At 41.9% G+C, this 14,612-nt stretch overlaps 1 protein-coding gene across 6 annotated transcripts in view; it reads left to right on the forward strand.

Moving 5' to 3' along the window:
- LOC125882625 (leucine-rich repeat-containing G-protein coupled receptor 5-like) overlaps window positions 1-14,612 on the forward strand; it is an 80,390-nt gene that overhangs the window by 49,005 nt on the left and 16,773 nt on the right. For all 6 annotated transcript variants that reach the window (XM_049566422.1, XM_049566421.1, XM_049566423.1 and 3 more), the window contains 7 exons: window positions 1,510-1,725; window positions 4,719-4,790; window positions 10,628-10,696; window positions 11,041-11,112; window positions 12,540-12,611; window positions 12,769-12,837; window positions 14,484-14,555. In XM_049566422.1, the coding sequence (XP_049422379.1) occupies window positions 1,510-1,725; window positions 4,719-4,790; window positions 10,628-10,696; window positions 11,041-11,112; window positions 12,540-12,611; window positions 12,769-12,837; window positions 14,484-14,555 (642 nt within the window). The remainder of the gene's footprint in view (window positions 1-1,509; window positions 1,726-4,718; window positions 4,791-10,627; window positions 10,697-11,040; window positions 11,113-12,539; window positions 12,612-12,768; window positions 12,838-14,483; window positions 14,556-14,612) is intronic.

Below are 14,612 nucleotides of genomic sequence, written 5' to 3' on the forward strand. Positions count from 1 at the left end.
GCAGCTAGCAGAGATTCTCTCTGCTCATATGAAGCCAGGATAAATCACACAGGACTTAAAATGCTATTTTTGTGGAGGCTTTATTGTCTTCACAATTTATTGTTTCTTATCTGTGAAATTAAAGTAAATCAAAGCTTTGTTTCCACTGAGGGAAATGGTTTCAGCTCACAGAGACAGACAGACATTCTGGGCTACTGTAGAGACATGGAGGTGTAGACGAGGACCTGCTCCCTGTGTAGATATAAACGTCTCATTCTAAGGTAACGAACACGCAGCTGTTCTTATTTTCGGGGTAGGTACACACCAAAGAAAACATACTGACTAATACAGCAGGATTATTAATCCAAATGAAAAACACTGACAGTGCCCCCACACACACACTCACACACACACACACACTCTGAGCACTAAGTGTGTGCTCATTAAAATACCTTAGTTTATCCTGAGAGCACGTTGGCTGGTGGAGTGGTGCTTCAGCAGCCTGCCGATCATTCCTCTGTGCTGTTCAAACACTTGATCTCTAATGTTCCTCTTTAACAGCTTCAGAGGGAGGTGAAGCCTCCTGTTTTCTGCAAATGAAGTTCCTCATTAAAACCTGAAAGTCTCTGGTATTTATCCAAAAAGGATGTGTTTTGTTTTTTTATGTGTTTTACTTTCAGTTTGCAGATAAAATCCTGAGTGGGGAGCTGCAAATTAAAATGCTGTGATCAGGAAATGTTTTCAGCTGAGTTCTTTTTGCTGCCACTCTGATGAGGGAAATAAAATAATGATAATAAAATTTATTTATGCAGCACTTTGCAAATTAAAGTTACACAGTGATTTCCATTGTAGAACAAGGATTAAAACATGTCAGGACTCCAATGAGACCAAAAAAAAAAAAACAGAGCAAAGAATATAAGACAACTGCAACAGCGACAACAATGACGACAGCAATGGCGACAACAGCAACAGCAACTACATCGACAGCAACGAGAAAGACAGCCACAACAACAACAGCGCAACAACGACAAAGACAGTGACATCGTTTGACAACAAGAGCAGCAACAGAGATGATGAGATAAACACAGACAGCAACAAAAATGATGACATCAACAACTATGACAGCAACAACAATGACAATAGCAACAACGACGAAGACAGCAACATTTGATGACAATAGCAGCAGCAAAGATGACAAGACTGACAGCGGCAATGACGACAGCAATGATGATGAAGACAGCAACAACAACATCAGCAACTGACACAACGAGATTAACGATGACAGCAACAACGACATAACATCATTGACATCATTATTATGTTGGAAATAAAACAGTCTGCTCGTATTAATAAAAAGCTTTTTTAAAAACATGTTTTTAGAAGTGATTTAACAGATTTAAGAGTTTCGTGAACTTTTAGAGAAGGTAGATTTCTGTTCCTCCATTAATCATGTCCTCTTTCGTGTTTGTCAAAATCTTAGCATTTTGCTTAAAACTTGTAAACTTACACGGTGCCTAAATCTCTCCGCAGCCGCCTGGACGCCAATCACATCTCCATCGTTCCCACCAGCTGTTTCTCCGGCCTCCGCTCTCTCCGTCACCTGTGGTTGGACGATAACTCTCTGACGGAGGTGCCGGCGGAGGCTCTGAGCGAGCTGCCCGCCCTGCAGGCCATGACGCTCGCCCTCAACCACATCAGCCACGTCCCCGATCACGCCTTCAGCAAGCTGGGCCGTCTGGTGGTGCTGTACGTACGACACGAACACAGTTAGAAATCTGTAAAGTTTAGATTATTATTAATTTTAGAAATGCTGCATCAATTGATCAACAAGGTTTTCTTTCTTTAACTGGTGCTCTTTGAGTTTCTTCTTCTTCTCTGGTCTGCTTTGACTTCTCTCAGAAGAAGAGGAGGAAAATAAATGAAGAAGAAGAAGAAAGAGAAAGGATAGCAGGAGCTAGTTAATAGTTAGTCAGCACATTAGTCAGTTGTTTAACTCGCACATCAGCAAGTCAGTTAGCCGGTGAGTTGACGTTAGCGATGTAGGTTGGTCATTTAATCGGCAAGTGAGAAAGCAGCTGTCAGCAGATAAACAGAGATCTGTGTGGGTACATGAGACCCTAAAAAAGAGGCTGGATCATGGGGAGTACCACCAGTTGGTCCAGGAGCTTCTCCTCCATCATGGACGTTTACAGGCAGATTTTAGGATGACTCAGGGGCAGTTTGACAACCTGCTGTCTATCATCAGGCCGTATAGCTCTGGGTATCCAGCAACCACTACCACCAGTTTCTCCTCCATTGTTTACCAACTGTAAACTTGTTGTTGTGACAAACACAGAAGGCCCGCCTCTCAAATCATCTGATTGGACAATGGACAAAACAAAGATGACAGAGGGCGATTTTCAGCTCTGAGTTGAATTTTTTTTTTTTTTTTTCGTCAGACTAGTGAGGACTAGTCAGACCGATGCGTTGAGAACTGATGAAGCCGCTAGGTGTGTAGCAACGCAAAGACAGCAAGCAAAAAGCGTCATTCTCTCATTCTCACAACTGCAGGCCTGTTTCCACTGAAGAAGTTCCTGGCACTATTTGGGGGCAGGAACTACTACAGGAACGTCCTCTCGCTCGGCCCTCTCAACCGCCGTGTCTCCACTGAGAGAGCGGAGTAGGAGGAAGGTTCCTGTAAAGTTATGGGCTCTGGATGTGACGTAATCGTTGCACGACCATTTTGACCGGGGCGATGTAGGGACGTAGTTAGCTGTTAGCCATTAGCGGTGTCTGTAATAACTCAATAACTCAATAAACGGTCCGTGAAAAAAATATTTTTTCCAGCGGATGTCTTAGTTACAACATGATTGAGCTAACTGGAGTAGTTTCATGTCGTGTCCGACAACGGGAGGCTTTTAACAGATGACGTCCTGATGTTAGCTTTGCTGCTGCTGTTAGCTGTCCCTGTCAGCTGCAGCCACTGATGCTTTCTAGACATCGTGATTTCCCAAAACTGAATAAATACCACACATAGCAACACAAAACTGCTTTGCTAGCTCAATCATGTTGTAACTAAGATATCTGCTGGAAAAAATATTTTTTTCACGGGCCATATATTGAGTTATTACAGACACCGCTAACGGCTCACAGTTAACAGTTAGCCCAGCTAATCTACGATAGCCATAGTAATTACAAAACGTCACATCCCGCCTTGAGTATATCCAATCAGCACCAAGTAATCCCCAGGCCCCAGCCAGGAGTTTTTCGGGGCCGTTCTGAGTGCCTACTCCGAGGCAGGGACTTGTTTAGCCCCTGTAAAAGTTCCAAAACTCTGTCCTTCGGGGGTGGTTCCTGCAGTGGAGACACGCACCGACGGCCCCGGCCCCGTAAAATTACCCGAAGTTCCTGTGGTGGAAACGGGCCTTATTACAAAGAGCCACCTCCAGCTGCTAAAATGCTTTCTGTGTGATCAGGGTCGTAGACAGTTAGTTAGTAGGTTAGTCAACTGGTTAGTAGTAACCGCAACGTTGGGGCATAGAGCAAGCACACTTCGGGCTACATCCTTACTTGAATATAGATAAAATGATTGAATCTCCTCTAGACTTCCCAAATATAATCGGACGAAATTGATTCAAACTTGATAGTGAGACAAGTCATTTCGTTGGGGTTGTGACGCTCAAAAACATATATCCACTGATTTATGTAAGTCTACGAGAAAAGTCTTCTTGGCCCCAATGACATCGCGTGACGGACTCAGGAGTTGTAATTTCACTGTTTGGCCACAAAAATTGGCTTCAAAGTCTGGCGTTGTTCCTGGGGGCCTGGCACTAACGTGCGCGTGGCCGGACCGTCTGTCACAACAAAGAACAGAGAAGCTCAAATTGCAGCAAACACAGAAGAAGCTTGACTTCATTTGTTGCTCAGGATGCCATTACTCCATGTATCTTTACTTAGCAAACGGTTTGCTGACAAATTAACGTTCTGAATGTCGTATTAGACCTTTTCAGACATTTTGACATGTTGTAGTAGGACACACAGCTGTGTTTGATGACATTAATGGCGGCTGCATCAGGGGAGGTGCTGAGATTGTGAGTTCTGGCTCACTGGACACTGAAAGGAACAGAGCCAACATTAATGTCATCAGTTTCACCTGTGAGTTTCCTACTATGACAAGTCAGAACGACGACTGTGAAAACGCCTGTTGAATTAAATCAAATGTGCATCAATCAGCTGGACTCAGATGAGAACTCAAATCGGCAAATCCAGAACATCTGAATTCACTGAACTTGTGTGAACCTACAGTTTTACCATTATGGTAATATTTTTGTTTTTGCCTCTGTGTGTGTGTGTGTGTGTGTGTGTGTGTGTGTAGTTTGTTGCTAGGAGCTGTCGCTGCATTAAGTTTAACCGTGGCAGTGACTGTCCCTGACTGTCTGTAATAGCTCCTTAATAACATGCAAGACTCTCAGTGTGTGTGTGTGTGTGTGTGTGTGTGTGTGTGTGTGTGTGTGTGTGCGCGCGTGTGCGCATGTGTGTGTGATGGCATTCAGCGCGGCAGCATTGAAGTCTGCTGTCATTTCTTTTGTCCAATCGGCTTGAAGCTAATTTGCATGAAATTACCAAAAGAAAAAAAACCTTCTTGAGAGGCCCCGGGGCCCCTTTTTAAAAGACACACACACACACACACACACACACACACACACACACACACACTCTTTGTCTGCTTCATTAGTCCATCAGTCTCTCTCTCTCCATAGGCATCTCAACAACAATAGGATCGTTTCCATGGGAACGAACTGCTTCCACGGACTCCACAGTTTGGAGACGCTGTGAGTTCCTCTGTTTGTGTGTGTGTGTGTGTGTGTGTGTGTGTGTGTGTGTGTGTGTGTGTGTGATGGGGAGGGGTCGGAGAAGTCAGGGTTGAGTTGGGGTCAGGACGAAGGGTTAGGAGATGACAGAGAGATTTAATTTATACATTTAGAGAGGACTCTTGACAGGATTTATTCAAACAACGCTCCAGAATTTGGGGAAATCTTGTTTTTATTCTCGTGAAGGCTCAAAATCAGTTTCATCTGCAGCTCAGAGACACGTCCGGGATTTGTTTAGGGTTGTTTAAACAGTCAAATAGGATGTTATAAGAAAAAAATTCAGCAAACTAATAAAAACTAAAAGACTTATTGATGTATTTATGCACTGAAGGTTTTCCTCAGATAACGCGGGACTGTTAAACTTGGCGACAGAGCACCTGACACTACTGCTTAAAAAGACTAGATTTCACACCACAATCTCTTTGTCACATTAGACTATACAATATCAGTCCGATCATATGTACGTACGAAGTTAACAAGTGTCATGTAGTGTGTCATGTGTGTGATGCCTCATGACGTCCCAACAGGAAGTCTAGCATGTTTGATTTTCTTTTTGTCTCACACGACTTCTCCCGTCACAGCCGTCACTTTGACCAATAGGAACACAGAGCGATCTGCTGCCGTGGAAACTGTAGGACAACAACAGCCCAGTCTTTCAGATATTTCCTGTAGGGACGTTAGCACACAGAGTGAAAACCCGCTGCCGTTAGCATCAAGCTAGCAAAGAATGTTCTTTCTTCATAATGGAGGATATAAAGGAATCAAACTCACAGATAGTGTCTGGGCCTTTACTCAGCACAGCTGCAGAGGCTACCAGCTGCATCTCAAACACACGACATTAGAAACAGGCCGTCATTTATTATTCTAATTTTAGTTTTAATTCACTCCCGTTTGTCCTGTTAAGTTTAATCAGACTCAACACTTCCTGTATCTGTTTCAAATTAAAAGCCTCTTATCATTTCTGCTGAGAGAGGAGTTCTCTCTCCTGATTAAATCCAGTGGGAACGAGATGCCAGAAATGTAGAAACCACATGTACGAGGTCGATTTAAACAACCCATTCACGTTTTTAAGAAACCTAATCTGAAGCTTAAATCTACTGAATGCCAGCTGAGTTAGCCAAACGTGTCATATGTTTAATATTTTGTCATGTTTAACTCCAAAGTGCATGATACGAATTCAAATTGATTTTAGATATTTGTAATAACGACAAGCAAATCAGAAGCAGGCGTAGATTTTGTTGGGGCCTACAGAACGATCGGAACATATTGATGAATGCTGAAATACACATAAATTTCCTTCTGCAAACAGTTTACACACAAATTAGTTCTGCTCACGTTTCATGAATGAGACCCAGTGAATGTAAATCAGACTGAGTAAGGTCAACTTGTTCAGTACCAGTGGTTCTATGCAGTCTAGTTCTTTGACTTGAAAGACTTTACTTTCTTGGCATTAGCAGATCGCTAACGTCGATCCTTTTGCTTTTGTTTCTCTTGTTCAGTAGTGATCTTTCCACTCGATGTTTGTGCTCAGTGTTGTTTTATTTTTTCAGTCCGCTTTTAGGTGATTACAAAACTGCATGAATGTAAAATAATGGCTCAATATCTCTGTGTAAGATCGCAGGGACATTTACACTGTTCAAAATCTAACATACTCACTGCTGTTAGCATGTGATGTGTTTTGTTAAAGTCAGTATTTCTGGATATTAGCTGCAGTCAGGGCAGATTAACCTGTGTGTGTTTATGTTGGTGTGTGTGTGTGTGTGTGTGTGTGTGTATAATCTGAGGAATGTGTGTGTGTATATAGAAATGTTTCTGTTTTCTCAGTCAACCAGAGAAGCAGGTTTAAACACACAAACACACACTGCCTTCATTTGGAAATACTTCTGTGTGTGTGTGTGTGTGTGTGTGTGTGTGTGTGTGTGTGGCGCTGTGTGTGTGGCCTTGGCTCTATGCTAATCATAATTACTATTCACACACACACACACACACACACACACAGACGGGCAGCGTGTGTTTGTGTGTGTACCTGTAGGATCAGCAATAATAAACCACACCAGAGGCTCACGTTCATCTGAAACTACAAATACAAACACAGAGATGAGAAGAAAACGGAAATGAAAACAGAAAAAAATAAATTCATTCAACAAGCTGGGTTCTGTCTTAAAGGAAAACACACGCCGCTTATAGAGGAACGTCAGAGTCCAGGTCAGCTGTGGTGGTTTCCCAGCTCACATCCACCTCAGCTTCACCTAAACCTCGTCCTCTTGTTGCCCAGAGTCGGATTCTCTGGTTCCAGTAAGTGACGAAAATGGTGGTGAGCAGAAAACCCAAAATCCAGCTTTCAAAACATCAGAGACCTCTGAGGTTGAAACCATAAAAATACCTTGTAACTGTCTGTGGCCAGCGTGAGCCTCCAGAAACCACCGGAGCTGAGTGGGAAAGCCTGAGACACCTGTCAGTCAAGACGTTCCTCAAACAGCAATAAAGGAATAATTCCACGCATTGGCCGACTGACTACGACCTAACTTGAGCTGATGACACACCCACACCTGAGGGAAAATGATCAAAAACATAATCAGGTTCAACATTTGGAATTGTACCCAGTACACAGCTCTTTGCTAGTATTCCCAGTCTGGACAATTTCCAGTGTAGTGTTAGCGTTAGCAGCCGAGAGCTAAATCATTCCCAGTTCAGACTTGTTTTTCCCAATCTAGAGCTGCCATTCCCAGTCTAGGGTTGGGTCTCCCAGTCTAGAGTGGAGAATTCCCAGTATAGAGTTGGTATTAGAAGTTTCAAGCAAAAAAATTCCCAGTCTGTGGTTGGTTTTCCCAGTCTAGAGTGGAGAATTCCCAGTATAGAGTTGGTATTAGAAGTTTCAAGCAAAAACATTCCCAGTCTATGGTTGGTTTTTTCCAGTCTACAGCTGACAATTCCTGGTGTAGAGTAGGTATAAGCAGTTTCTAGCAAAACGTTCCCAGTCTAGGGTGGGTTTTCTGAGGCTGTAGCTGACATTTCCCAGTATAGCATTAGCATTACTGGTGTCTAGCCAAATGTCCCCAGTTCAGAGTTAGTTTTCCCAGTCTAAAACTGAGAATTCCAAGTATAAAGTACGTATGAGCAGTTTCAAGCTAAATAATTCCAGTCAAGGGTTGGTTTTCCAAGGCTATAGCTGACATTTCCCAGTATAGAGTTAGTAACAGATGTTTTGAGCTATGGGCTCCCAGTTTAGCTTGTTTTTTCAGTCTAGAGGTGACAGTTACCAGTATAAAGTAAGTATGAGCCGTTTCTAGCCAAATGTGTCTAGTTAATCGTTGGTTTTTCCCAATCTAGGCTTGAAGATTCCCAACATAGATTAAGTATGAGCACTGTCATGCTAAACATTCCTGGTTGATGGTTGTTTTTCCCAGACTTGAGTTCACAATTCCCAGTATAGAGTTGGTATTAGCAGTTTCAAGCTGTAACGTTTCCAGTTTAGGGTTGGCGTCCCAGTCTAGATGTATCACCTGAGGTTGTCTGCGGGAGAGATTCTCAGGACTGGAGGACTCCTGATGTTCCTCCACCCACTAACATAACCTATTGAACCTAATCAGCACGCACAATTTACAGCACGACATTACAATAATTAAGATTTCCCAAAAACCTCTGGATCTCCCATGAGCCCTTAAACGGGCTAAATCAGAAACCTATTATCCAGCTCTCATCCAATCACAGCCCTCCAAATTCCATCAATAATAGTCTGGCACCAGCTATTGTTGTTACAAATCATCCTCTGGACACACACATGTACTCACACACTCGGGACCAGACTGAAGCAATTTCAATTTAATGGTATTTTCACAATGTGGCAGCTTCATTCCACACAGTGTGTGTGTGTGTGTGTGTGTGTGTGTGTGTGTGTGTGTATAATAGCCACCTGCATCCCAGAGATGGATGAGAGGACCTAATTGAAGCCATGTGCCGACTCTGAGAATGCTCTAGTCTCTGCTGGTGATGAAAGCAAAGAGCGAGGCAAAGTTAAATGTTTCTTTAATAAACTTAAAAGAAGGAAAAGCTAAACATAACGTTTAAAACACACAAACATTTACATTAAACAACTTCCCAGTCTGAGGCTGACTTTCCCACAGCGTTGTATAGCTGGTCTGTCCATTATAGAGCTAATACTGAGCTATCATTCCCAGTATACTGCTGACATTCCCAATATATAGCTGTATTATAGACCTAGAGACGGTATCCCTGGTCTAGAATGGACCATTCCCTATATTCTCAATCTTAATGTGATCATTTCCACTATGGAGGTAGTATTAGCAGCCTAGAGTGAAAACATTACCAGTTTAGACTTGTTTTTACAATCTAGAGCTCTGACATTCCCAGTATATATAGCTGTATTATAGGTCTACAGATGGTATTCCCAGTAAAGCTCTGACATTACCTGGTCTAGAGCTGACCATTCCCTACATCATACAGCTGGTATTCCAAGCCTAGAGGTGACAGTTTCCAATATCAGCTAATATTCGCAGCCTAGAACTAAAGCCTTACCAGTTAAGACAATTTTCCCAATCTGGAACCGACATTTCAGCCTAGAACTGACATTCCCAGTACATGTAGATTGATGTTTCCATTCAAAAGCTGACAGTTTCAGTTCAGAGCTGAATGTTTCCAGCATGAATCTGGAACATTGTCTGCATTTTTATTGCCAGTGTAGAGCTGATATTCCCATTTTAGGATTTACAAAATCCCTGTCTAGCTGGTATTCTCATTATAGGACAGACACAATCCAGGATAGAGCTGGTATTCCCTTTTTAGGAAAGACAAAATCCATATGTAGAGGTGATATTCCCTTTTTAGGAAAGACAAAATCCAGGATAGAGTTGGTATTCCCATTCAGAGACAGGCAAAATCCTGCATAAAGCTTTTATTTCCACAGACAAAATTCCTTTATAAAGCTGGTATTTCCAATAAAGGACAGACGAAATCCACATGTAGAGCTGATATTCCCATTCTGTAACAGACAAAATCCAGCATAGAGCTGGTATTCCCATTCAAGCACCGACAGAATCCCTACATAGAGCTTGTATTCCCTTTCTAACATGGACAAAATCCCTACATAGAGCTGGTATTCCTGTTCGACAGACAAAATCCCTGTACAGTGCTGGTATTCCCATTCTATGCCCCCTCTAGGTCATACATAATCCTGCTTAGAGCTGGTATTCCCTATTCTACAACAAACAAAATCCAGTATAGAGCTGACAGAGCTTTTATTCTCAAAATAACGTACATTTGATATTCCAAATTAAAGTTTACGTTCCAAATTTGACCTAGTATTCTTAGTCTAGAGCTGTAAATTGAGAGTTCCCCAGTTTGGAATTGATAAACCCAGTATTCACCAGCATAACCAGTCTAGATGTAGTATTCTCATCATAAAAGAGTGTCCAGAGTTGGTATTGCCAGTCTAGAGCAAAGACAATCCCAGTAAGAGTTCATATTTCCAGTCTAGAATTCACCATTCCCAGTATTGCCTGTATTTCCAGAGTTCAACGTGACACCTGTGATTTGCAGCTAGTTAACAAGTTCAGCCTAATATTCCATTTTAAGGTTGACATTCCCAATTTAGATGTAACATATCCGATGTAGCAGCGCTAATCCCAGTCCAGATCAGGTATTCCCAGTCTGTGTGTATGTGTGACATACGGAGAGCTCTCACTGACTGCTGATGTTGTGTCTTCAATGTCACATTCCCAACTTTTATTCCCAAGTTACCTCCCTGTCATTTATAACCTCTCTTTTCTCCCTCCTCTCAGAGATTTGAACTACAACAGTCTGGTCGAGTTTCCGACGGCCATCCGTTCGCTCAGTCACCTCAAGGAGCTGTGAGTCTGAACTATTTGTATGTGTGAACCGAGAACTTCAGCAAACATCAGCGCTTCTTTCACTTGTTGTCTCTTATGTGTTCCTGAATGCACCATAGAACTACTGATTACACCTTGATGTACCTGAACACACCACAGATTAACACATACACAATATTATTTCAGTAAAAGTCTGTAAGAAAAAAGTACTTAAAGTATCAAAAGTAAAAGTACTGAACATAGAACAATGAATGTGTGAGTGTTTTACTGTTACGGTACGTATTATATTCTTAGATTACTTTAACGGTAAGGTAGGAAGGAAGGAAGGAAGGAAGGAAACTCATTTTTTTCTGTTTCTTGTGTAGTGGTTTCCATAGCAACAACATCCAGTCCATCCCGGAGCACGCCTTCACCGGGAACCCCTCACTGATCACCATGTAGGTACCACCGACTCATCTCAATCCCAACTCAAGGCCACCTTGCTAGATTTTTAAGGAGCTTTCAGCTGTGTTGTGGAAAACCTGGAAAGTCATGGAATTTCAGAATCACATTTTCCAGGCCTGGAGAAGTCATGGAATTAGTAAAAATCATTGAAAGTTTTGGAGAAGTCATGAAATTTTGTTGTGTGTAATTAAACTCTTGCCGTAGTGTCTTCGGTAGATAACCTTCCATGTGACGGCAAATGTATTTTCTGAAGCTGTCGACCTAACGTAGTTCTGATATGCATCATTGCACGATATTTACCAACAAGTTCTTCATTTCATTCTTCTTCATTTTCTCGCTGTGTTCCATCTCTCCCTTCACGTGTGCCAGCTAGCCTAAATTATGTTTGAATAGAGTCTGATGTGTTTGAAAAACACTGGGTGACAGCCGTGGTGGAGACATTATGTTTTCAGGTTGCCTGTCCTTATGTACGTCTGTCCCATGCTTGTGAACGCGATAAGAATTTCTTAAAATTTGGCACAAATATCCACTTTGACTCAACGATGACCTGATCAGTTTTTTTGTGGTCAAGGGTTTAAGGTCAAGGCCAGCGTGATCTTGCATCCATCTCATTCTCATCAACATAATATCTCAAGAACAGCGTGAGGGAATGTCTTCAAATCTGGCACAAACATCTTCTTGGATTCAACAATGAACTGATTAGATTTTGGTGGTCAACATCACTTCATCTTTTGTGAATGTGATATCTCAAGAACACCTTGAAGAAATTTCTTCAAATTTGGCACAAACGTCCACGTGGACTGAAGAATAAAGAAGAAATTAGAATTTGGTGGTCAAAGCTCAAGATTACTGTGACCTCACAATTCTTTTTTGGCCATATCTCAAGAATTCATGCGCCGATTCTGACCAAACTTGACACAAATGTCTAACAGGATAAAATTATGAAGGTCAAAAGGTCAAAGGTCAGCTTGACTGTGACATCATCATGTTTTAACGTCATATCTCAGGAACAGAAGGGGAGACATTTGGTCAGATACTGAATTGGTGACTCTAATCTTGAAACTGTGCTGATTGTATAGATCTTCTGTGTGTGAAGCATCCATGTTTTCACTGACATGGATGGAGACTGTCAGAGACACTGGACTGAACCACGGGGCAATGATTCTAGTTTATGTCTAAAACAATGTGAGCTGCGTTGTTGGTAAAAGGTGCCAAAGTAAACTTGCCTTCATATTTAGTGTTGGGCTGAGGGAGAGAATCATATTTAGTAAATTAGGAGTGGATTTATGAATTAAACCTGACGTTTGGACACAAAATCAGATCAGAAACAACACCTCGTGAGTCAGTTGTCATTGTCTCCACTTGTGTTGTTGTACGCAGAGTGAGACGATGAAGCTGTTTGTCTGTCTGTGTTTTCTAGATTCTTCTACGACAACCCGATCCAGTCTGTTGGACGATCTGCGTTTCAGAACCTCCCGGAGCTGCGAACACTGTGAGGCATAAAAAAACACTTAAATTTATTACATAGATACCGAAGTGAAACCAGAGTTCAGTCAACGTGCTGATTCAGTGATCAGCTGCTGCCTCCGTAACTCAGACACACAAAAACAACTACACACATTGACTGAATGAATTTCTGTATCTCTCAGCTCTCTGAACGGAGCAGCCGATCTCACCGAGTTTCCAGATCTGACGGGAACCAAGAGCCTGGAGAGCCTGTAAGACACAAACAAACACACACACCCACACACACAGAGGAATGTTTCATATCTGAGTGTGTTTGCTGTTGTAGCCGACATCAGTGTGTGTTTTGAAAGCTGAACCTCGGATCAGTTATTAATACTCTGCAGTTATTATTCCATGTGACGGACTGTAACCTTCTCCTTGTTGTGACCCAGATTTCCTCGTCATAATAAACACATCACAGTGTTTATTTTCCCCTGTTTTTACATTTAAACTCCGTCCCTGTTGGTTTCTGAAAGCAGCATGTATTTAACAGTAACCTCACACTAAACCAGAAGGTGGAAATAAAAACTCAGACTAAACAAACCGTAACACATTCTCCAGCTCTCGGCTTTTAAATGATCCCTCCTGGTGTTACTGAACGCCTCACCACGCTGTTTCATGGAGCATGGAGTCAAATTTGTCTGAACTGTAGCATAACTGCCCCGTATACCTTTTGGAATTAAAGATATTTTTAGACCTGGATAAAAAAACATGCACAAGGTTTTGTCTCTTACTGTATTTTATATTTAGTCATTGTTTAATGTAATATAATCCAGTTACTGTAGGTGTGACCTACAGTCCACTTTTATGTACCTTAGATGCACCTGAAGGCATCACAATGCTCCTTAAAATCACCTTAACACACCATACTACATTTGATGCTCTTTAAATGCTCCTGAACACACTGTAGTACAATGTAATTCAATTTTGATGCACTTGAATGCACCATGATACTTTGTAGATTTACCTCAACACACCAGAAGTCACCTGAACACGTCATCGTACATTTTTAGGGTTACTGAACACGACGTGATACAATCTACACTATTAATCAACTAAACACATCATAATACAACTTGATGTTCCTGAACACACCGCATTGCTTCTTAAATGCTCCTGAACAAAGCAAAAATACCTGATCACATCTGTATACATTCCCAGTACTCCTGAACACACCAGAGTACAACTGACACACGTTTGGGACACTTGAATGTGCACAATAATGCACTGTAAATGTACCTGAACACACCATGGTACCATCATATACACCTCCAATGTACCTGAAGTACAACATTGTACAATTGTGATGCACCCGAACACACCGTAATGTCTCTGAAATGTTCCTGAATGCATCGGAGTGCTATGTGATACACCTCTGATGCACCTGAACACATCATAATCACATCACAAAAGTTGTTGAAAGCATTATAATGTCTTTGGAATGTTCCTGAATGCACCATAGTGTAACCAAATACATGTTTGATGTTCCTGAACACACCACAGTGCTTTTTAAAAATTCCTGAATGCACCACAGTATGACCTAATACACATGTATTGTTTCTGAACACATCACAATGCCTTTTAAATGTTCTCGAATGCATCATAGTACTTACATGATGTACCTGAACACATCACAGTTTATCTGAACATACCAGGATACATCATCAGTATTGCTGAACGCACCATAGCACAACCTCTTACACCTTTTGATGCACCTGAACACACCATAATGTTCCGTGCTGGACGTTTATAGTGCAGCAGGATCAAGGTTTCAGTGCCCCTCGCCTCTGTCCTGATCACGACCTCTGACATAGATTCACATGTCTAATATGTGTATTTTGTGCGTGTGTGTGTGCAGGACCATCACGGGAGCTCGGATCACCTCTCTGCCCAGCTCGGTGTGTGAACAGCTTCCAAACCTTCAGCTGCTGTGAGTTCAGATATAAACAGCATCACATCTGTCGACTCACTGAACAGTAAAGATAAG

This window comes from Epinephelus fuscoguttatus, linkage group LG22 (genome assembly GCF_011397635.1).
Source record: "Epinephelus fuscoguttatus linkage group LG22, E.fuscoguttatus.final_Chr_v1".
Lineage (NCBI taxonomy): Eukaryota > Metazoa > Chordata > Actinopteri > Perciformes > Serranidae > Epinephelus > Epinephelus fuscoguttatus.